Consider the following 22,321-nt stretch of genomic DNA (forward strand, 5'->3'; position numbering starts at 1 on the left):
GGTCAGACGATTTTATATAACCAATCTTTAGGAGATGGAGACATTTACTCTCAGTCTGCCCCAAAAATGTGGACCCACACTTCATTCACACAGCAAATACTAGATCTGTTGTTCCCTGACGGAGGAAGCTGTTACAAAAATCAAATCAATCAAATTAAATTCAGAAATGGCATATTTCCGCCAAATTTGTTTTAAGCTAAAGAGATAAAATATATAGTTACATTTGAAATAAAATATGAATAATGTAATCAGCCTATCAATTTTCTTGATCCCACTCATATCACGACTTGAGATTGGCAAACTGGACTAGATCTATTTGGATCTGCATATTTTTTACAAACCTCAGTCAGAACTCAGCGCAACATGCTCAGATTGAACCAATATTCTAAGTATAATGAGATGACAGATGAATGTTTAACTGTTCAAATTTCTAATTGTTGGTTAATGGTCAAATGGTCACTGATTGACATCCCTAATGCACATCAATCTTAAGCAGGCTTTTGGGGTTTCTACCAAATAATCAAAACTGAATCCTTTTAATTTATCTGTCCATCTTCAAGATTGAGCAAAACCACAAAATCTGACTCAATATAGAATAATGACAAGCCAACAGATAAACAATAGGTATGTTCATAATTTTATTTCCACCAAAAAGAATGTTGAGTTTTTCAGCATCAGTGACAGATAATCACGTGATTTTGAAAGTCATACAGACTACGACTGTGTCCATGTGGCCATAAATCCTCTGTTAGTTTCCATCTGACTTTTTCCATTGTCCATAAAAGAGAGACAGCGTGAGGACTTTGTCGGCTGGTGGTGTAATGTTTGGTGTCAGCTGTGAGAGGGAACAGAACCCTCTTTCCACCCCTCACTGGCTCTCACTTATCTCTACCGACCATACTCTGATCTTGTGATACTGAGCTGCCTCCTCGTTCCCTCAAGAAAAACCCTCCAGATTGATATCCGACAGCCTGCTGGTGAGGAGGGGCCTGGTACGAGGGGGGCTGGGGTTGTCTGTCACTTCTTCTTTGTTTTTCCACTGTCAGTGTGTGACCCCTTGCCACTCACCTGGGATTTGAGGGAACTTTTCTATTGTAACTGAATGCTCACAGTGGCGTGAGAGCCACTGAAGCTGCTCCAGTCTACAGTCTCTTGTTACAAATAGAGAAATTAACAAAGAGAAGGAGGAGTGTCCCAGACATTTCTCCACACTCTGCACTCTATCTGTCTCAGAGGGTAATATAGTGTAGTGTTGGAGCACAGTGGCAGGCTGGGTTAATTTGTTTTTCTGTTCAGGTTTAGAAACCTGCGTCCAGACATGTGCTGAGGACTGCTGGAGCTCTCAGGGATTAGGAGGCTTTTTTTTTTTTTTTTATGGAGCCACAGCCACTCGGGCGAAGTACTTCAGTGCAGCATTTATCTTCAAATGCAAGGCGTGCAATGGCAGCCGCTAAAAGGGCCCTGCTTTGCATGTTTAATGCTTTTACCAGGGCACCCAAGCGCTGGCACTTCTCTAAAGCCATGTTTCAATTTATCAGGACTGGCTAATCGACCTCCTGCTGGCCTCCGCGTCTGCCGTGTGTCTGTGCGTGTGTGCGTGTGTGCGTGTGTGCGTGTGTGCGTGTGTGCGTGTGTGCGTGTGTGTGTGTGTGTGTGTGAGTCGGGCAGTTCATATGGCCGATAGGACTGTGTGCGTGTATGCGTGTGAACACACATGCATATCCTGGCTAAAAAGGCTAATATGGCCCTCAGTTAACAAGTCTGACTGTTACTCATTGCCTGTAGTGAGTATTGCCTACTGGAGTAAAACCTGTAAAGTCAACCTGCGAGCTGGATTTTATTTTGCATGTTGTGTGCGTACTGTCGCAGCTGTAAAATTAATGCTCCATGAGGCAGTCAGATTTTACACTGCCCTGCTGAGCGTAGCCAGTCTGAGCTTCATTCAAGCACAGTTCATTAACACATTTGTTCTCTGTGTGGAAGATTTAAGTGAAAAATGACCTGTGCTTTGGGAACTTTATCTTGGATTAGTTTTTGAGGGTGAGGGAGTGGGTGGGTTGATGACGTTTTTAACATGCGACAGTTCAAGAAACGAAAAAAAAACGGTGCACACATTGACGATACCGTAGAAGATGTTAAAAAAGCTTTTGGTGATGAGAGCCGATGTCGCTATCAATGTGCAGTAATCGAAAAATACGTAATCTCACGTGATAGTTAGATCCTGCCTCCGCTTGCTGCACCACCCCTTGACTGACCGATCCCTGGATTTCTATGTTGTGAATGCGTGCGAGCCTAGAATCTCTCGCTGCGTTGTTCATGTGTGAGGGACAACCGCCAAAGAAAGTCTAGACCCAATAATGCGGACATCATCCGGAGGTCATGTCTGAAAACAGCAATTGCGACTTTTCCATACACTTGTAAATAAAGATAAAAAATAGGTGTAGAGGGTTCAAGGTTTACATTGACATCAGTCCTGAGTGATCCAATCACAAGAGGTCAGCTGTGTTCAGTTTTAAACACACCCATGATCCATTGAGGAAACATATGAGATCTGATCATTTAGACCACATTCAGAGGTGTCTGAGATGCATGTTGCCCCATTCTTTTTGCTACGTGAACGCATATGCGTCCTGTGGGCAATCTTTCACATTTATTGCCCATTTATCGACTCAGCCCTCTGTCTCTCTCACACACAACGCACACACACACACACACACACACACACACACACACACACACACACACACACACACACACACACACACACACACACACACATCTTTGCTTCTTTATATATTCAATATTAGTGTCCATGACTTGATCCAGGTCAGAATTGGTGGCAGGATTTAAAAAATTTGGTCTAAACATGAGTGTAACAATTATTTAAAAATCATAAATACAATGTAAATGCTACCATAACTGCCTTCTGTAAACAAAAGGGGGAGTTGTGTCACAGCTTTTTTATTCACCTCATCATTTAGAATTTTTTTAATTGCCGAATAATTATAATGATTCCAGCTGCAGTGAAATGGTTCTTAAAAAGAATAATATGCAGAAATATAGAAATGAGTGAATCCTCTTCAAGCCTGTATTTGTGCGAGGAAAGGAAATGAAATGCTCATGCTAATGGGACCTGTTTTGCTGCTGCATCAGCCCACAACAGTGCTTGCATCAAAACCTCCCATATGAACATATGCCATTAATCATTTAGAAATTAGGAGAATTAAGTTAATATATCTAGTTACTGCCGCTTCCTATGCTCTGTTCATTTCTCTAATCCTGTGTGAAATGATTCATGCTTGTTAAAGATGCACTGATGTACTTAATTAAAAGATTGATTTTGCCGGGTACTCATAAACTGCCTGCAGTTTTAATTTCCTCACCTGAGCAGAGCCTGAGATTAGCTGTGCAGTGTGGCTGAGCGTCATTCAGCTGAGCCAGCTCTCACTGGCCTTATAGATTACCTTCACAGACGCCACTTTAAAGCCGAATTTATTAAATAATGTTGTGCCTTTTGTCTGGTGCTGCTTTTGCATGAGATACGGTGAAGGTCTGCGGCCGCCAACTGGCAGCATTCTTACAGTTAGCATTCTTAATGATAAGTGCTCCATCTGGCGAGCAGTGGCGAGCCAAAGGCAACAGATGGAATTGTTTTCACAATCTGTTTAAATATGTTGTAGATTTTTCTAGCCCTTTTAAACCCTCCTTAGCAGCTCCAACACTTGCTTGCTCGCTGAAAGGAGGAGATGTTTGATTTCTTTTTCCTTTCATGCTCGGTTCTTTGTCCCTCAGACCTGTGCAGTAGATGGAGGCATTGCTAGATGTTCATCCAGTACTGTTTAGTTTTCAGAGAAAAAATCACATTCTGTGCCACAGCATGAGCAGCAATGCAAGTGATTTGCTGTTAATGCTGCTGAGTCTGGCTGCTTTCATGTGTTCAAATCAAGGGATTAGTGGTTAAAACACAGAGGGGTGCTGAATCGATCAGCTCAGCTCCTCACAATCAAAACCACAACATCTTCACAAATGTTAAAATATAAAATCGCATTTCATATGAACACATATATTTACTCCCACTGACTGAGTGGAATGTGGCCCTCCCAATATAAAGGCTTCAGAAGTGGGGGGGCAGGGAAGTCACGCAAGCGAAGAACAAGACCCTAACATCAGACATTTCATGTCCACGAAATAACCTCGAATGTAATCATGTTACTCATAGTAAGAAGATGATTGTACAAATATGTTTACGATGAAGGTTTACATTCACTGCATTACTACGTTTATCAGTGCTTTACCACCCAACTGCTAGGTGCATAATGTGAACTGTGCCACCCACATGTTTCTCCCTGTGTATGCATTATAAAAAAACAAAGCAAGGATCCACTTTATTTCAAAACCCTACCAGAACTCAAACGGAGAAACAACAGCTGTTAAAGGTCATATTTTCAACACGAAAGATGGGGGAAACTAATTGCAGAAAAAACATGAACTCTCTAACTATTATACAAAACAGTTCACTCACACAACAGTCACCTTTTAGGTCTGCTCATTATCAGGTAGGTTTTGCCCCTAGACAACTCTGGCTTCATGTTTTACGGAGACAGATAAGTATCCATCACAGAAGTACTTGTTTAAGCCCTGAGCTGTGTCTGCAGAGCTCCATCTCAACTTATTGTCACATAAATCATATAGAATGGGGTTGTTGGCGGAGAAAAAAAATCCTGGGCAAAAAAGTTTAAAGAGAAGTCGGTGCAACTTGCAAAGCTTATCACTGTGAGTGCATTTTAATAACCAAAGGCAGCCTAGATCATTATTTTTATCAGCTCAGACCTTTGTCAGCCGCACACTGTTAACAGAGATTGTAGAGAGTAAATTAAAACTGAAATCACAAAGATGAAAATATTACACCTATGCTCTGATCCTAAGAAGTTGTTTAGCCACAAAGCTGAATGAAAATGTAACGATGCAGTGCATTGTGTTTCTGAACTCTGCTTTGTTTGTGTTTCACAGAGAACCAGAGGACAGAAGAGGAAGAGAGTTCCCATCTGTGAAGACAAAACAGAGGTTTATCTCTTTATGCTGCTATTCAAAGACACTGCTGTTGTTGTAGTTTACATGCTACTGACATATTCTGTTCCTCATAAACTAGTTCAGCTCTGATCAGAAACATCAACCGTGTTTAACCCCCTTTACTTTCTTGAGTTATCAAGGTTTATTTGTCTAAGGCCAATTTATTTTCCCATCATGTTTTTTCTTACTAAAACTAAGATATCGGTTGATGCATTTCATCAACCCCTGTCAGCTCAGTAAGTTTTTAGTATTTGTCAATATCAAGTCAGAGAAATCACCATAGTGTAACTGAAAAGCAAAAACTCCATTAATTTGATCTCCAGTCTTAGAGATTACACCTTAAAACTGCAAAGCTTCAAATCAAAGTCCAGAAATGTCAGTTAACCCTCATGGTCACTTTGAGGAATTGCATTCAGGAAATGTAGTTTCTGTAATTCCCCAGTTCAACATATAATTTCTGTTTACATCCCATTCTCCAACAAGTGCCCATCCAGCTCTCGATTCTAATCAGCCGTGTTTCCATAGGAACCACTGCCACGGGAACGCCGTCGGCGGCAGTCTGCACTGCAGAAAAAACCTAAAGCCGAAGACATGAGAACCGAGTGTACAACCTGCAAAGGACCGGGCGACAACGAAAACCTAGTGAGGTGAGAGAATGTTTGTGTGCGCGTGTGCATGCTTCTGTGTGAGCAGGGAGGTGGGGTTATTTTACATGATGTGTGGGTGCGGTGATGTGTGTGTGTATGTGTATCTCATGAGGCAGCCATATCCTCCTGGTGATTAAAGTTCAGTCTTCATTAGGCTCTGGCCGCCTGTGCTGTGCAGAAGGAGGGGACTGAGGGTATCTTCTCCATAGGCCTCCTATATTGACCTGCCACACACATTTGCACAGTTCATTAAGGCCTAATGAATAGCTCAGTTTATTCTGCTCCTGCCTTGGGATTTCAGGTGTCAGGCATCTAATAAACAGGATTCTTTTCTGATATTGGAATTCTGTGGAGGGACAACAAAATCTAGATTACAACAGGCACCCTGTCAGCCCATAGTCATGCGATGAATCTCTTACACAAAGATTCCGTCCATTCTCACCAGACCTCTGACTGAACAGAATTCACAACCACTTTAACGACTTCTGGAATTACTGGGTTGAAACAACTCACCATTTGAGTGCGATACTCTTTTCCCATTTTTTCCATTCTACAGATTGTTAAGTGGCAGTCAGAACAACAGTTAAACATTTATTTTACTACGTCATCTGCCACCTTTCTAACCTCTGTTGATGCAAACCCATCACTTCCGGCATCTTTACGTGATGTTTTTATAAATCCAGAGTGTTGTACATTCTGCAGAGCTGATTGCATTACTTCAACAGTCCTGTCATGCTAACACCACTGCTATCACTTAAATCACAAATTCAGTCCAACTGCATCGACTTATTTCAGTCAAAACAACTCCCTTTGTTCAAATCTTTAACAGTCGAGCAACAGAAATAACATAATTCCAATTTAGTGAGTCAACAGAAAATTAAATTGCCTTCTCTTTTAACAATTGTAGAATCATCTAAGTTGCTTTTTTAAGCAAAAGTCAGATATTCTCATTATTTTGTGATGTTTTTTCATGCAAGTGATGAACCAGTTTATCAGAAAACAATCAAGGGATTAATCATATTAATCCTAATTAATTGCAGCACTAAATCCCCTCATTTACAGGCACACTTAGTGGCATATATTTGCAGGAATTGTTAATTAACTTTGCTGTGTTTAATTTATCCTTTCACAATAATGCAAAGGCAACGACACACTCGAGGCACTTTAAATCATTCTGTGAACATGTTTGTCTAAAATGGAGAAACTTCAGACCAGCATCATCAATTAATCAATCCAATTTATTTGTAAAGCCCATATTCACAAATCACAGTTTGTCTCCCCTTACAAGATTAAAAAAAAAAACTTTTAACAGGAAAAAAAAAACCCGTGGAAACATCAGAGAGCCACATGTGAGGGATCCCTCTCCTAGTACAAACAGAAGTGCAATAGATGCCACGTGTAATGAATATGTAGTGTAATGTAATATCATATGACCCCGATGACGTACTAAATTAAATAAACGCTGTCAAACTGTACAATATGCTGAATTTAAGATGTAACGTAGGTCATTTCACATAACCTTCCTGATGTTATCAGCAATACTTTATTTTTTATCTGGGCTTTTTATTAAAGATAATTCATTATTATAATTTTTTTTTTAATACTGGTTTGTATCCAAGATTTCAGATATGAAGTCCTCTGTAAGCCTGCTTTTTGAGTTGTACCTTTTTATTTGTATTCTTTTTTTTTATTCAATTGACATAGCTTTAAATTAAGGCCCCTTAAAGATAAAGGCAATGGTCAAATCTAATCTACACAAGTATATAAATACCTATTGTAAACTTAATTTCTATCCTTACAGTGACAGCTTGTTCAGACTTTTTAAATGAATCCTTGTCCATTGAAAGACCAAGAAAACACTTGAATACCAAAGTGTTTGTGTTGTACTTGTCGTGCTGTTGAGGCAGCGTTTAAGTTGTGAGGTGTCGTGGTGTGAGGTGTGCTGCCCTGACTCTTTCTATCTTTGCATTGCACAGGTTGTGAGAGCCGGGGCAGCCACCTCACCTCCCATACAAACTTGGGACAGATGACCGTTGGCTTAGAGACAGAGAGAGACAAATTGAGGCGTTTGAAGAAAGGCGCTCGGGTCAGGCTGAAGAACGAGACCGTCACGCCACCCTACAACCAACTCTGATCCAAACTGGACCAACAACTGTCCAACGAAAATTCAGCGGAACTGTCTAAATCTAGATTATGGAATCCAAACCTCGAAAGGTTGCTTTAAGCCAATTATGTTTGGTTTATGTTGAATTTCCATCTGCTTTTATCCACCACAAGTATGTTTTTTTGTTTTGTTTTTAACAGTTGTGGCTTCAGTTGCATCTATGCAAACGTCTGCATCTACAAAGTTCTGACTAGTTTTCTGTTTCTACAGTTCATATGTTGAAACATTTTGGTGACTAAACATAAAACTGTTCTGCTTGTCCAGTGAAGTTAGAACCAACAGATTGATGCAATATTTCATATATATCATTTATTAGACACTGAGCCCTGTAATCTTTAAAAATTCCGTCATTGCTTCCTTAATGTTTTTATTTTGAAATAGGATGTTGGGGTATTAGTCAGTGTCAGTGAGCCATCAGTCTTAAGTATAAACCAATGCTCTGTCATCTATGGTCAGATTGCTATGGAGTACATGTTATACAGGCAGAGGTTTTACAGATTAAGGAATAACACCTACACACAATGCAACATAAAGTCACCACTGAAGATCAACTGGTTTCCAGGAAGGTCATGATTTTTTTTAAGATATTAAGATATTTTAGAATGTTTTGAAATCTGGTTGTGCATAAATTGTGTATGGCAGCTAAGTTCCATTCTTTACCCCGTGGCAAACAGAGTGGCTTGTTTGTGGTATTGCATTGTGGAAGCACAGCAGAAAGTATAAAAGTCACTGCTTGACTCTTGACAGCAACTGACTTCCGACTCCTGAATCAATCCTCTCTATGCCTCTAGGCACTCACCTGCTTCTCCCACACATGTTGAAATACCTGAGATCAACAGATTTCTTTTTGTCATTGCTCTCAGTCTGCTGCTCTGCACTTGTGACCTCTCCGTACGACTTCTCATCAGTGCCAATCAGTAGTATTGATTCAAGTCTTTTCCACCCAAACACTCGAAGAATTTCAGTGTGAATTTGGTTAATTGCAGACACACTTGAACCTAGTCTTTCTAAGATGTGAGTTTTGTGTTGTGTTTTTTAAGTAAGTGAGGGACCAGGAGTATTTATAAAAGTAATTGTTTATTGAAAAGCCAACTCATTCTCGTCTTAGCAGTAAAGTAATGCTACCATAAAGCATCTGTAGTAGATACAAACTAGTATAGTTAGTGGTAATAGCACCTAAATATTAGTCCAAATGTCTTAAGTGTCTTGAGGCATTTAGAAGTCTTCCTCTGTCTCCATATCTTAAACTGACAGTAAAACTGACACGTCCTCAGACAGAAACCAAACTTTGTCTCCACGTCCCTGGTGGCCCATAGTCAGTGCTGTCAAAACAGCTACTTGCTGCTCTGTCAGGGCTCATGACAAGTGTCACATTCTGCCCTCATGTGTCACTCTCTTGCCTATACAGGGCCCAATATGCATGCTTTTGGGAGCAGTCAGACTCGTGCGGTTCTGCTGCCTTTTGCTTCTCCGGTATGTGTCCATGAACACCACCACAGTGGGTTTGTCCTCAGAGATGAGATGCAGAATGACTTGCTGACTCCTGACCAGTTCTCTCCCATCACTCATATTCAGTCTGTCTCAAAGACCATGTGCCACTTCTACAATGCATGGCTTTGTATGTTTACCCAGGTCTGTATAATAACTAAAAATAAGTGGCGTGGTCTTATAGAAGCTGAATGCCAGGTAGTTACGTAGAGCGAGGATGTGTACAGTATTTATTGAAGAGGCCAAACGTGTTCTTTTCTTTTTGTACCTTCATACTTGATCAACATATTATCATACGCTTGTGTTGTGAACAAAGGTGAACTCTGATTTGTGGTGGAGCCTTGAAGCGACTACCATATTTTCATTTAAATTGTTAAACATTTGTTTACAGACATGCTTTGGAGGGAATTTTTCAGACTAATGTATACTGTGTTACTGTGATACTGTGTGAAGTAAGAATATGAATGTTGCTGCTGTTGTGTATGTGAAGTGTCTCAGCCTCTGGCCTATAGCTCTTGAAAATTAAGCAGAGCTTTAATAAACTCTTGACTTTTTCACCTTATTGCTGCAGTGATAAATGAGTGTCAGCCAGCTAATTAATCGTTCCAAAGGTGCAGCGGCGGCGGTCCGTTTGTGCGTGTAATGCCCTCTGTCATCTGTGATTTATCACCTGGGAAGTGGCCTTCTTGTTGGGAAACGTTGCCTCTCAGCCCACATAGAGTACGGTCTAATTCTCTAATTCGAGTCCTGAAAAAACACATCTGAAAATGAGACTTAAGACATAGGATACAAAAGCTGACAGTCCAAAGATGAATAATACGATTTTATCAGTTCTAAGATATTTATCAAGTCATATAATTATGGAAAATGACAACACGGATAATGCAAAGATGAAGGCACCTGTGTGTGAATTGAAAGTAATAGAAATAATAAATTGAGGCATACCTGTGAAGTCATTCAAATAGTAAGTTATCCTCATTTTGGAAGATATAGAAGAAAAGCTTGAAGATGCTTTTTTCGTACTCAGCCAAGAATCTGTCTAATTTAGATTTAGAAATAATAATAAACAACAGCCTCCCTACACACACACAATATGTTTCGATTCTACCCACAGATTCTCAAAGGTTTTTGAAAGTGGTTCATGGTGATTTTGAAGTTCTCATTGAAATATTGTCCTGTTGTAAAAGTCAGCCTGTTCTCACTTTCATTTGCTTGACTGACTCAAGGGAATTTGCATCTTTTACTATGCACCGTGTGAAAAATACCATCTGTAGCATGGTTGGCCGTTGGATAAACAATGAAATTAAAGTGAACCAATATGATCCAATAATCTAATTATTTTAAGATGGGCTCTAAGCTTAAATGTGCTTGGTAATTGTGTCAGAGGGAAGTTAGAAATGATCCACAACAAAAATTAAAGCATAGGATCAGCTTGAATGTTCATTACTGCTCATGGAAATTTTCCCCCATATTCTCAGCACCAGCTCTTTTTCTGGAACAGAATATTTTCAAGTTTTACCAGTTGATAGAGGCCAAAAGAATTGGCTGTTGGACCTAATGCATATCTTTTTTGGGGCTCTTGAGATATTTTGCTGCTGTCTACAGTCGAGTATAAAGCCAGCATCCACTTGCAACGTTGTTTTTCAAGTGGATGGGCACTTTGCTCTTTAAACAGCTCTGGGAGAAGGCGGAAAGAGATGTATTTGGGTTTTCAGCAAGGTGTCAGCATCATTTGGTGGCATCGCCACAAGATGGGACCAACTGACCGTGGCAAACTGTAGATGCCCCAATCCCTCATCCTCAACCCCAGGGTCTCCGGGGACGGAACAGCAGCTGACAAACCATGAGATGAGCTCAGCTACAGCTGGTTCCTGGTTAGGGGATGAGACTGAGGCCACGAGGTGCAGGAGGAGGAGGGGCCCAGGGATAAAGAGAGAGAAAAGCTAACAGGGAGGTTCTGGAAAGCAGTAACCTTTCCGATGATGAGTGCGTTTCCCATTACTGCTCTGACACCGGATCCGGGGAGATGATTTAATGGCGGCATTTTGTTTTTGTTGACTTCACACTTTTTCCTCCCCTATTAAAACAGAAAACACAAGAGCTGGTACTGTGGCTGTGTGGGAAGTGTGGCCAAGCAGCTAAAATCTATTACTCCCCTGCTTCTTCCCCCTTCTCTTTATCCCACTGATTCTGCCAGAGTGTAGCTCTGCTCAAATACTTCCTGGGGTACATGCTCTTCCCTCCTCCTCCTCTAATGGTTTCTGTCTCATCCTCTCTTAACTGCACTATTTCCTCATACCCCAATTTTTAATCATTACACACAGAACATGAACCACAAAAGCCGATGGGTGCTTTATATATCTTAATTGAGTGTCTCATCATAGACCTGTTTTAAAGTTGCAGTGTGCTTCAAGCTGCGTGTATTTCTCTTTTAATTTCTTTAGTGATGCTCTGGTAGAGTAGACCAAGCTTTTGGGTGAGGTCAGAGTTTCAGTGTATCCCACGGAGGTGAGGACAGTAGGCGCTGCTGAAAGACAGTCTTCTCAAGCCTTGTACTCAGTTCACTGAGGCCCCCTGCTGGAAAACATGACAAACTTGAGCCAGACACAAAGCCGCAGGAAAAAACTGTAGAGATCCCGCTCTTTTCCTTCCATCCCAGCTGTGAATGAGTTGTGTCCAGATGATCTAATAGAGGCAGTCGCTCTGCCTGGGCTGTCTCCATAGGTCCTTCTTCAGCAGTCAATGCGTTACTTCCCCGTCTTGTAAAACAATGGCTCTTTTATAACGTTGCAATGACCCAACAGTAAATCAAAAAGTAGGGGCCTCACAGAGTCCATAATGCACTCCTTTCTACGGAAAGACACCAGCGCACTTTGTCATGGATGAGAGTCAATGGGTAAGCGCTTTGTGTCATATTGATTCCTGTCACGTTAGCAGCCCCAAGGTAATTGCATTGCCCACTTGTGATAAATTTACTGCCTTGATTCAGCCACTTTGTTGCAGACACAAGGCTGCAGGAGACAAAAGAAGTTCTTGAAGCCACAAACCTGCTATCGATACATGGACGCAAAAGTGCGGGTACAAAGCGTTGGGGAAGCAACAAGCATCAGTACCTCCATAGGTTTTATATCTCATTAATTTGTATTTCAGCGATGTTGATTTTTGTCATTTTTTTGGAAACTGATTTGATTTAGAAAATAAATTGAAAACCGAAGTATAATATACAAACTAAATATCTCCTACTTAATAGGTTCAGGCACAAATAAGCTTATCAGAATAGTTAAGAAAGAATTGAAGAATGATTAATTCCTTGACAAATACACATTTCACTGATATGTTAACATGAAGTGACAAAAGTTATGTTTTTTACAGTCTAGAATAACAAAATCTTCTCTTACAAATCATGTTTTTTAAATCCAAATGAATAACTTAAACAAACTAACTTGCAGTTCGGTACACAAAGGCTTTGTTCAGGCATTTTCGGATTTAGCATCATCACATAATTGTTACATCTGTCCACATGTAAATCACATGTGACAATTTAGAGCGTAGCTATTGATTACAGTGTAGAGCAACCAGCACATCTGTTGACATGTGGACGTGTTCGTGTCTGACAACAAAAGGGAAGCAGGTGTTCTGAACCTCTGCTCTCAGAGGCGGTGACAAAAGGCCTTCCGTCGTAGGGTTGAGATGTGATCATCTTTCAAACGGGAGTGCATGTGTTGGAGCAGTCTCAGGAAACCATTCATGGACTGTACACAACAAATGACAGGAGACGTCATATTTTCCTCTACATTTGAAATCAATATCATGTAGATCATTTGTTTGAACACAAAAAATGTTTGCTGGAAGCACTTCCTATCCTTAACCTATTATAATGCCACAAAGTATTAGTACAATTTGTTGCTTTCTCCTGCTTCAGCATTTGTGTTGTCCCTAGTTGAATTATCGTGTCATACTCAACATACTCAACCTAATGTAGTTTTATCTTTGTGCTAGTCAGTGTGATTTAGTTGTAGTGATACATCAGTGAATATTTCTGCAGGCTATACGAATGAATGGATGCTCTGTGCATTTGCTAGAGTGATGACTCTTTACTCGTCATGAGACCTAGACAGAAATGTGACATCGATGTTGAAGAGGTGGATGAGATCGAACAAAGTCGGCTCCGATTTGCAGGCCATGAGACCCATTCAGCGAGGAACGGGTCCCAGGGGTGATGCTGTGGGGGCGGTGGGTCTGCGAACTTTACTCAGAGATTAAACACCAGATGAAAGTGGAAACGAATCGTCAACTGAGAGCAACACGTGTAGCAGACAAAAGCGATCAATCATGTCCCCTCCACCACCTCACCTCCAATAAGATTACATCAATCAATAACCTCTCTTATGAGTGATTGGATTTGTCAGCTTCAAAAGTACAAGGTGTGGTGTGAGGAGGGGTTGGGGGGTTGCTCAATTCTCCCAATGATTAAAGCAGGGCCCAATTGCTTTGATAACATCAAGGACCTTGCCGTGGCTGGGTGTGTAAGGGCAGTAAACCAGATAGAGGCTTCTGGTAAGGCTGTGTGACTCAGACACTGTCTGAGAGACTGAGAACATGCTACGGTGAACAGCCAAAGAGGCTTCAAATTCGCCACCCTCCAAAGGAGCAATGCTGAGACAGAAAGGTGTCTTTTATGAATCAAACACTGGCCAGATGCATGTTTTCTCACTACCTGCATTGTTCAACGGCCTAATGCTGAGTGAAACCACAGACTGTAGGAGAACGTGGACAATGGCTAGGTTCAAAATCACTCACTAATCACTTCAAATTTGCCATTTTTCTAGTGCTGTCCTCGTGTTTAGTGACATATTTCATAGTAATCTACCCAGTGGGGATTCTCGAGTCTATTGGGGACCAATTCAAACATTCCCAGGTGGGTCCCTCAACAGCATTCGTCAACATCAAGTTATAAATAATATTACACGAAGGGTAGAAAGTGTTAACCATTTTTTGATTTCAAATATTTCACCCACATAAGTTAATTTTCCAAAAAACAAGCAATATTTAAACCTATTTTTCATAATATAAATATAAAAAACAATAATAACCCACATTATAAAGCAAGTGCTCATCAACACTGGCATTATATAGTGTTGATGAGCACTGATGCTTAAGGGTGTTGATTCAACACTAACATGCTAGCTAACAGACCACAAGTTGTAGCCTGTTAGCTAGAAGCCTAAAGAGATATTGACCTGAACTGAGTGATCTTCTTTTGGGACAAAACATCCCTCTGCCAGCTTCCAGCGAGATAGGATTGTGCCTTTGGCCCAGATCTCACACAACCTATTCTATAGCCTCCTGAGAAATGTGAGGCCTTTTTTGTAAACCTTATACGGTATACCGCTTGGGCCTGGGCCAGTTGAAGCTTTGGCTTTCCGGATGATGGCTTGAATTTCCTGTAATGTCCGCTCCTTCACATTGAGCACAGTTGATGGTTCTCCAGGTCTGCGATGGTCTGATTGGCACAGAGTTCTCTGCACCTGCCTGAATCATTGTGAGCTTCTCATAGGAACTCCTCTACCTCTGGTCTTGAACTGGTTAGTATGCCAGACTTGGGCTGGCTGAGAAGAGTCCTTGTAAAGCAATATCTTTTTTTAACAAACTCTGCTCGCCTTTTTCTTTTTTCTTCTTGCTTATTAAGTTCTTAACACCTCCTCTTTCAGCCGGCGAGCTGGTTTTAAACAGCTTGTTGAGCGCTTTAATCTCGCTTCTCAGGTGGTTCATCTCCCCTTTTCTCCTGTTGGTTGCGGTGGTGGTTGGGGCTGCCCTCTCCGCTTGAATGGGCCAAATTGCTCTTTGGCAAGGTTGTATGCTATTGTTGTGAGTTCAGATTTTCTGTGGGCCGGACCTGTTAGGACGGTTTCCAGGATATCGCCCAGGTCTTCATCGAACTGTGTCCACATTGGGTCCTCTGCTGATCTAGGCCATTTGATCATGTCTTCCCTTGACAAATGGATTGGGGGAACCGTAGGGGAGCTCACTTGGTCTAATCCCTGCTGTCCCTCTCAGGACTCTCAGGTGCGACTCAGGTGCAAAGAGCTTCAGCTCTGTGCAGTGCTTCCTGGCTGGAGACACTGCTGTTCCACACATAGACTTGCTCTGGTGTATCTTGAGCACGCTGATGTTGTGCAAACTTTTCCACAATGATATCTTGCTGTGAATTCCCCCCCGGTCAGTGTTGTTTGCTACAGCTTTTATGAAAAGTAATGCACAAACAACAGTCACTTACCTAGCAATATATAACTTCATTCATTGTGCTCTATGTCATAAGAGCAAGGCAGCGCATCACAGTACAAACTGTAGTACATTTTTATATTTAAACATGGTCATTTAATGCGCTTTTTGAAATATTAACATTAAGTGTGAAATAAATATTTAAAATGTATTATTCCATTTTTCTCCGGCCAACATTGTTGTTGTTGTACGTCATTATCATGCGACAATGACATAATTAGCAGTTCAGAGAAAATGAGCCGAGTAGTTTCATCAAGTGTTTTCTTTTGCAGATGAGCTCACCATGTTGTCCTTTACATAGAAGTCTGATTCTGATTCGGATTCGGATAGTGAGAAGGGGCAGGTGAATGAGTTGGTCATTTCAGACACAGCTAATGTGTCCTTGATGTAATATTTAAGTAAGATAGGCATTAGATGGCTCGTAGTTGCAACAAGCAAGCAGTAACCATGATTCCTGTGAGGGTTGGGCTAAGACACTTTGTATTCAAGCAAAAATGCCTCAAAAAGTCTCTTGTACTTGTGCTAACTGCCCAGCTGTAAACATCAGTTTTGCAGAAAAAGAGGTTTGAGCCCACCCACGTGGATAAATGGAGATTAAAAACCACATTATCTTGCACGTAGAGAGACGAAAGCCTGTCTGCATCAGTGAGCAGTAGGTGCTTTAACTCAAACATCTTCCCCATGATACACAACAGCCATTACAAAGGCTTCATTAAGGTACAGTAATCAAGGCAGCATGTGGGCAGTCATGACAGTTTTGCGTAAATGAAAAGAGCACTCCTGTGAAGTTTTGAAGGTCTTCGACAGTCTCCAGCAGCGAAACTGAACAGTTTGTCCCTTTCCGTTTTGCCTTAGTTGGAGATTCATGTGAAATCAATTGCCAGTTTGTGTGCAACAATGGGAGTGTGCTCATTAGTGGAGCGCTCGCTCTTTGGTGATATTTCTTCTATTTGCTAGGTGGCCAGAGGGCACTTTAAATTCCCATCGTTCCAGGGCAGATATGCATGCTCAGCCCATCCAAGATTCTTTCTATGTGTGTGTGTGCGTGTGTGTGGGGCTTGCAGTAAATGTGTAAGAGAGATCCACCTGCCTCGGCATATTTGTGCTTATGTGCAGCAGCTGTTTGTTTATGCGCCTACAACTCATTAGATGCCAATTATCTATGCCAATTAAATTTCTAGTCTGATTTGAGTAAATCTACCATGCTTAATGTGTAAACACTTTAGGTATAATATTATACCTGCTTTGCAACTTTTTTTAGTCCAGTGCCAGAGGGCTGCATTCCATGACTTAATGTGAATTAGAGTTTAACTATTCTCAGTCTAAATGGTGGTTAAGTGCCCACTGTTGGTGGATCATTCTGGTTTATTACAACACAGGTGTGATTTTTGTGTTGTGGCCATCGTCCTTAGTGTTAACAAGATGTGCGATCATTGTGTCTACTGTTGCAAGAAACATCAACAGTCAAAAACGCACATCCAGTTAATTGTTTAGAAGAAAACAATCGTGATTGGTAAAAAAACGATTGCCTTGCCTGTTGTAAATTTTCTCAGTTTACAGACCAATTCTCCAGTTCAACGTACACCTCCTGTACAGATTATAGTTGTACATCCACTAGGATTCTCTGGTTTACTGTAAAAATGTTTGATTTGCTCACTTTCAGTTTTATCTTCAGAAAAATCTGACACTTACAATATACAAGGCTTTCAATTAATATTCATCATCTAATGATGTTATCAAACCTTGTTCAGTTGAAAATTAAAATATGATATTGAAAAATAAAATAACTACTGCTACAGCTGCCTGCCTCTGGAGGTCTCATGTGGACCTGGGCCGCTGCACTGAATGATTTCACAGCAATGACTTAAGCATGTCTGAATCAAAATGCAGGACCAGATGGAAATTGAAAACAGTTGTAAAGTTTTTCACACCATGTAAACATTTTTAATAGAGATACAGTCACACAAACGCACAAAGTTATGTTTTGGAACTTGTCTGTGACGAAAACATTGCACATGGAGCAAAATAAGTCTTCTAATGCAGAAAATCTGTGAATTGCCTCACATAGTCTTTAGAAGTAATTCTGATCTGTCAATGAACAACATAAGTGTTAGACATGCTGGGATTTCCACAACCACAAGCAAGGAAGTGAGATTGCTGACTTGAATTGGAAATGGACATTTTTTATACAGAACTCTTCTAGTCCTATTGCCCACTCAAAGCACTTTTCAGTAAAATGTGACATTCACTCATTCGCACACACACAACACACGCATTCATAAACTGTTTGCACAGCCATCAGGGACAACTTGGGGTTCAGTAATCTTGCCAAAGGACAATTTCGAATGCGGACAGGAAAAACACTGAAGAACACTGAAGAACCCCAGACCTTCTGGTTAATGGACGACCTTCTCTATGTAATGACTAAGTATTTTGCAAGACGGACTGCTGTGATTGGTGAATCTTGCATGAAACCTCAGTGATTGGTCAATTATGTAGAAAAGTTGCTGTGATTGGAAAAAATTGCAGAATGAATTTGCTTTGATTATTCCGATTGTGACATTGAATCATCCTGGAGTTCCTCTATATTTTATTATTTTAGACATCTTTCACTAAGTCTGTTTTTGCTGTTATTGAGGAAATCAGGTCTATCACCGTCTCATAGTTTATAAACAATAAGGTTAAAATGGTTGTTAGTCTTAGTTCCCTAAAAAATTTAATTATCAAATATTTAGTATGTGTGGTGGTACTGGCTCTGCATGATTCAAAGTGAATGACTTAATAATAACCCTCAACTGGCAGATAATTTCCTCTTTGTTTAGACTGAAGGTGAGTGTCAGCCTTTTTGTCAAAGCATGAGACACCACTGCCATCCACTATAATGCATTGGTCTTTAGATCCATTAGATCTGGTACTGTCAAACTATCTAATTCCTTTCTGAACACACGTCCAACACAAAGCTGGCTACACTGGTAGCTGATATCCAAATGCTATCTGCCATAAATCATTCACAGACAACTTCTTGGACAAACTGTACAACGTGATTTCACAATATTCATCCTGAAACCACGGCATGAAAAGCCTAAACAATCCCAACAAAATGAAACAGAATCAAAGTGAAGGAGCAGTGATCCCCTGCTGATTCTTCATTTTATTAACTGAGGTGAGGAGGGGGGGCTCAGCAGCTTCCTAAATGATGTTACTCTACAGGGGTGTCTGTTAAAAAGAAAACATAATTTAAAGGTACAGTTAACCCAATTGTGTACACCGTTCAATTGAATTGCTTAAATATACTATATTTCTCACCATAGGTCCATAAAGTAAAACCCATGGTAACCATAGCAACTATACTCACATCAGTTAATAGTCGCAGTAAAAAGTGTACCTGTAGCTATTATCTTCATTTAATGATGGAGTGCTTCTCATTCAATATATTTTTCTCTTATGGATATGTAATAGCTATTCTTGACAAGACTGAGCTACTTTTCCTTCCAGGAAATGGCTCTCCCACCCATGACCTTACTGACAACTCTGTGGTAGCCCCCACCCAGAACACAAGGAGCCTGGGTGTGACACTCATTCTACCCTGAGACTACTGCAACTACCTCCTGGTTGGTCTACCTGCTAGTGCCATCCGACCTCTGCAGCTCATCCAGAATGCAGCAGCTCAACTGGTCTTTCATTTACCTAAATTCACTCAGACTACATTGCTCCTCCACTTCATTCACTGGTCACCAGAAGCTGCCTGTATCCGCTTCAAAACATTAGTATTAGCGTACCGTGCTGCGAACGGATTGGCTCCAGTCTTCATCCAGGACATGGTTAAACTTTACACCCCAGCTCGTCCATTCCGCTCTGGATCGGCCAATCAGCTTGCTGCTCCCTCACTGCGAGGGACAGCTAGCCACTCAACAAAATAATGGCTGTTTGCTGTCCTGGCTCCTAAATGGTGGAATGAGCTTCGCATTGACATCAGGAAAGCAGTGGTTTTTAGTTGCACTTATAATTTGCACTTTGATGTAGCACTTGTAGTTTGGCGATATTAAGATTATAAAGATGTTCAGCACATACAATGTTTATCATTTTCTAGATTTCAGTTTAGCATCCTAGCATGCTAACTTTACCCTACAGACGATGTATGACTCAGGACTGCTTTATTTATGAAGTTGTATTGTGGGCAAGTGCTGAAAAAGTTGACTAATGGATTGGATGGTTTTGAAAGCAATTTAATTTAAGACTACTTAAATAACTGCTTAATTATAACAACAACAACATAATAACACTAGCAATATTATTATTGATGATAAAAGCAATTTATTCACAATGTGCTGCTCAATGTGCTTCACAAGAATAGAGTAGGTAGGATACAACATATGCTTGAAAACAGAACATATTAAGACAATGAAGGGCATTCAAACAAGAACATTTAAAAAAGCTGATAAAGGGCTAATAAAGGGCTAAGTGAATTTATCATCAAAAGTTGATCATCTTTGTTTTTCAATTTGTTTGGTCAGAACAACACAATGTCATTCAGGCTCGTGAAACAGCCAACAACAGGATGATTTGTTTAAAAAACAAACAGCATTGAAACACAATAAAATACATTAAAGGCATGGGTCTGAGAGAAAAAAGAGGAAATTGACCTGTGGGAGAGCAGATTTTTTCTTTTAATCACTTATGAGGCTGACCGCCCTTCAACAAGCTCCCCCAGCCCGGTAAACACACACACTCCACAATTAGAGCCAGTTATGTCCTAATCGATGAAGCAGATTCACATTCTTCAGTGGAAATCTGATAACAGCGATAACAGCCAGGAGGTCAGCCTGAACCCTCTCTATTCATCTCCATTACTGAGGGGCTGGAAGACAGTAATGACAAGTGTATCTCTCTGGCTCAAAGATACTTTTTAAGGCCATAATAATCTAACCAGGACAGAGTTTGAAATCAATTACAAATGACAAATTATTAATGAGCACCACATGTGAATGAAATATCAATGTCAGACTTTCAGTGCTTGGAAACCCTCCATTCCACAGTGGAAGACATTCTCATGAGTGAATTTACTTTTAAGACCCTGTGGGGTTATAGTATAGCTTTTATCAGATTTATTTAAAGATTTATTCAATTGAATAACTGAATGAAATATCTCAAAAGCTATTGGATAGATTGATTGAAATGTGGTATTGATTCTGTATTAACATCTCCTTATCACTTTGGTACAGGTCTGGAGTTGACGTCCTCATGACTTTCCATTTGTTTCAGCTGTACATTGTGTTTTAAGACAGCTACTGCTTCTTCTAAAGCCGGCCGAACACTGGGCATATTTCTTAATCTTCTAAATCGTGTAAGCTCACATGGGCGCCCGTGGCTCAGGGGTAGAGCGGGTAATCTCCCCCATCCAGCTTGTCGAAGTGGCCTTGGGCAAGTGACTGAACCCCAAATTGCCCCTGACGACTGTGCCGGCAGTGTATGATTGATGTATGATGGACAAATGCTGCACATAGATGCACTGTACGAGTGGGAGTGTGAATGGGTGGGTGGTAAAACTGTGGAGGGGAAGTGCTGTATAAATACAGGCCATTCACCATATGTTTTTAAGTTTATTCAACCACACAACTACCAATGTTGAGCAAAGGGTAAAATAAGAGACAATATTGTGTTTTTATTCTGCAGCGGAGCTCAGATTTATATCACAGCAGAGTCTCAGTCAAGATTGGACTTTTACTTGCATCTAAACTGATTTAAGTTGTCAAGGCAAGGGGGAGGTTGCCTAGGATCTCACAAGCTATCCTGCTATTGGTGTAATGATTTCCTTTGGGGTGAGATGCCCTAACTCGAGGACAATACGATTTTGTTAAAGGTATGTGTCTGAAACAGTGGCATGTGGTCCTATTAAAAACATACAGGAATTTTCCAAGCTATTTGTAGTTTTCTTTAATGTTAAGTATTTGATTTGCAAGATGATTTTGTATTTAGATTATTTGAGTAAAGGTACATATTAGTTCGGTAAATGATAATGATGCAGACATGTTTGATTGGGGAGAGCAGGAGCTGCTGAGGAGATCATTTCTTTCAAGATGATTGTTCAGTTGGTTTGAGAGAATCTCGTCCAATAATCGTATTACCAGGAGAATGGTCTGGAATGGCCTGTATTTCCAAACACGAGTTGGATCCTCAGATAATCCGAGCATTTTTTTTGAGACGACAGAAAAGATAGAAAGACTGATAGAGATATTAATAAGATGGTGGGAAAGAGGAATAGAGCTGTCAGCATGAGTTTTAAAGAATTTCATATGTAAACCATAAATGTCACACACATGAGAATTTTTGATGAGAGTTTAATGTATCAGACTACTCATTCTGTGCAACCTCAGAGAAGAAGAACAAGAGGGAAGTTAAATAAGAAACCACTTCAGCAGGTAAAATTATACAAGTTAGATGCTGATTTTTAACAGATGTAACAAAATAATTATCAAAAGCACATATTTTTAGCTTCAATGATTAGATAGACAATAGGTATCCACCTTTATGTTTTAGGAAATAATTTTGTCTTTTGTTTTTGGTTGTTCTTTTTTTATCAAGACAGCCGTAGTTGCGTAATTCAGCAGTGCATTGGTTTCTGATCTCTGAGAGGACATGTTTTACTCTGGGCATTTTGAGAGTGAGCCCT

General features: G+C 40.4%; 1 protein-coding gene across 2 annotated transcripts in view; it reads left to right on the plus strand.

Annotated features, from left to right (window-relative positions):
• phf14 (PHD finger protein 14) overlaps positions 1-22,321 on the plus strand; it is an 84,541-nt gene that overhangs the window by 39,674 nt on the left and 22,546 nt on the right. Inside the window, exons 15-17 of one of the 2 annotated variants that reach the window (XM_061093212.1) lie at positions 5,011-5,064; positions 5,596-5,717; positions 7,694-9,931. In XM_061093212.1, coding sequence (XP_060949195.1) covers positions 5,011-5,064; positions 5,596-5,717; positions 7,694-7,700 — 183 coding nt within the window. In that variant the 3' untranslated portion in view covers positions 7,701-9,931. Of the gene's footprint in view, positions 1-5,010; positions 5,065-5,595; positions 5,718-7,693; positions 9,932-22,321 lie in introns of those variants that run through there. The other variant, XM_061093211.1, reaches the window with a different exon arrangement.

The sequence above is a fragment of the Limanda limanda genome, chromosome 19 (genome assembly GCF_963576545.1).
Source record: "Limanda limanda chromosome 19, fLimLim1.1, whole genome shotgun sequence".
Classification (NCBI taxonomy): Eukaryota; Metazoa; Chordata; class Actinopteri; order Pleuronectiformes; family Pleuronectidae; genus Limanda; species Limanda limanda.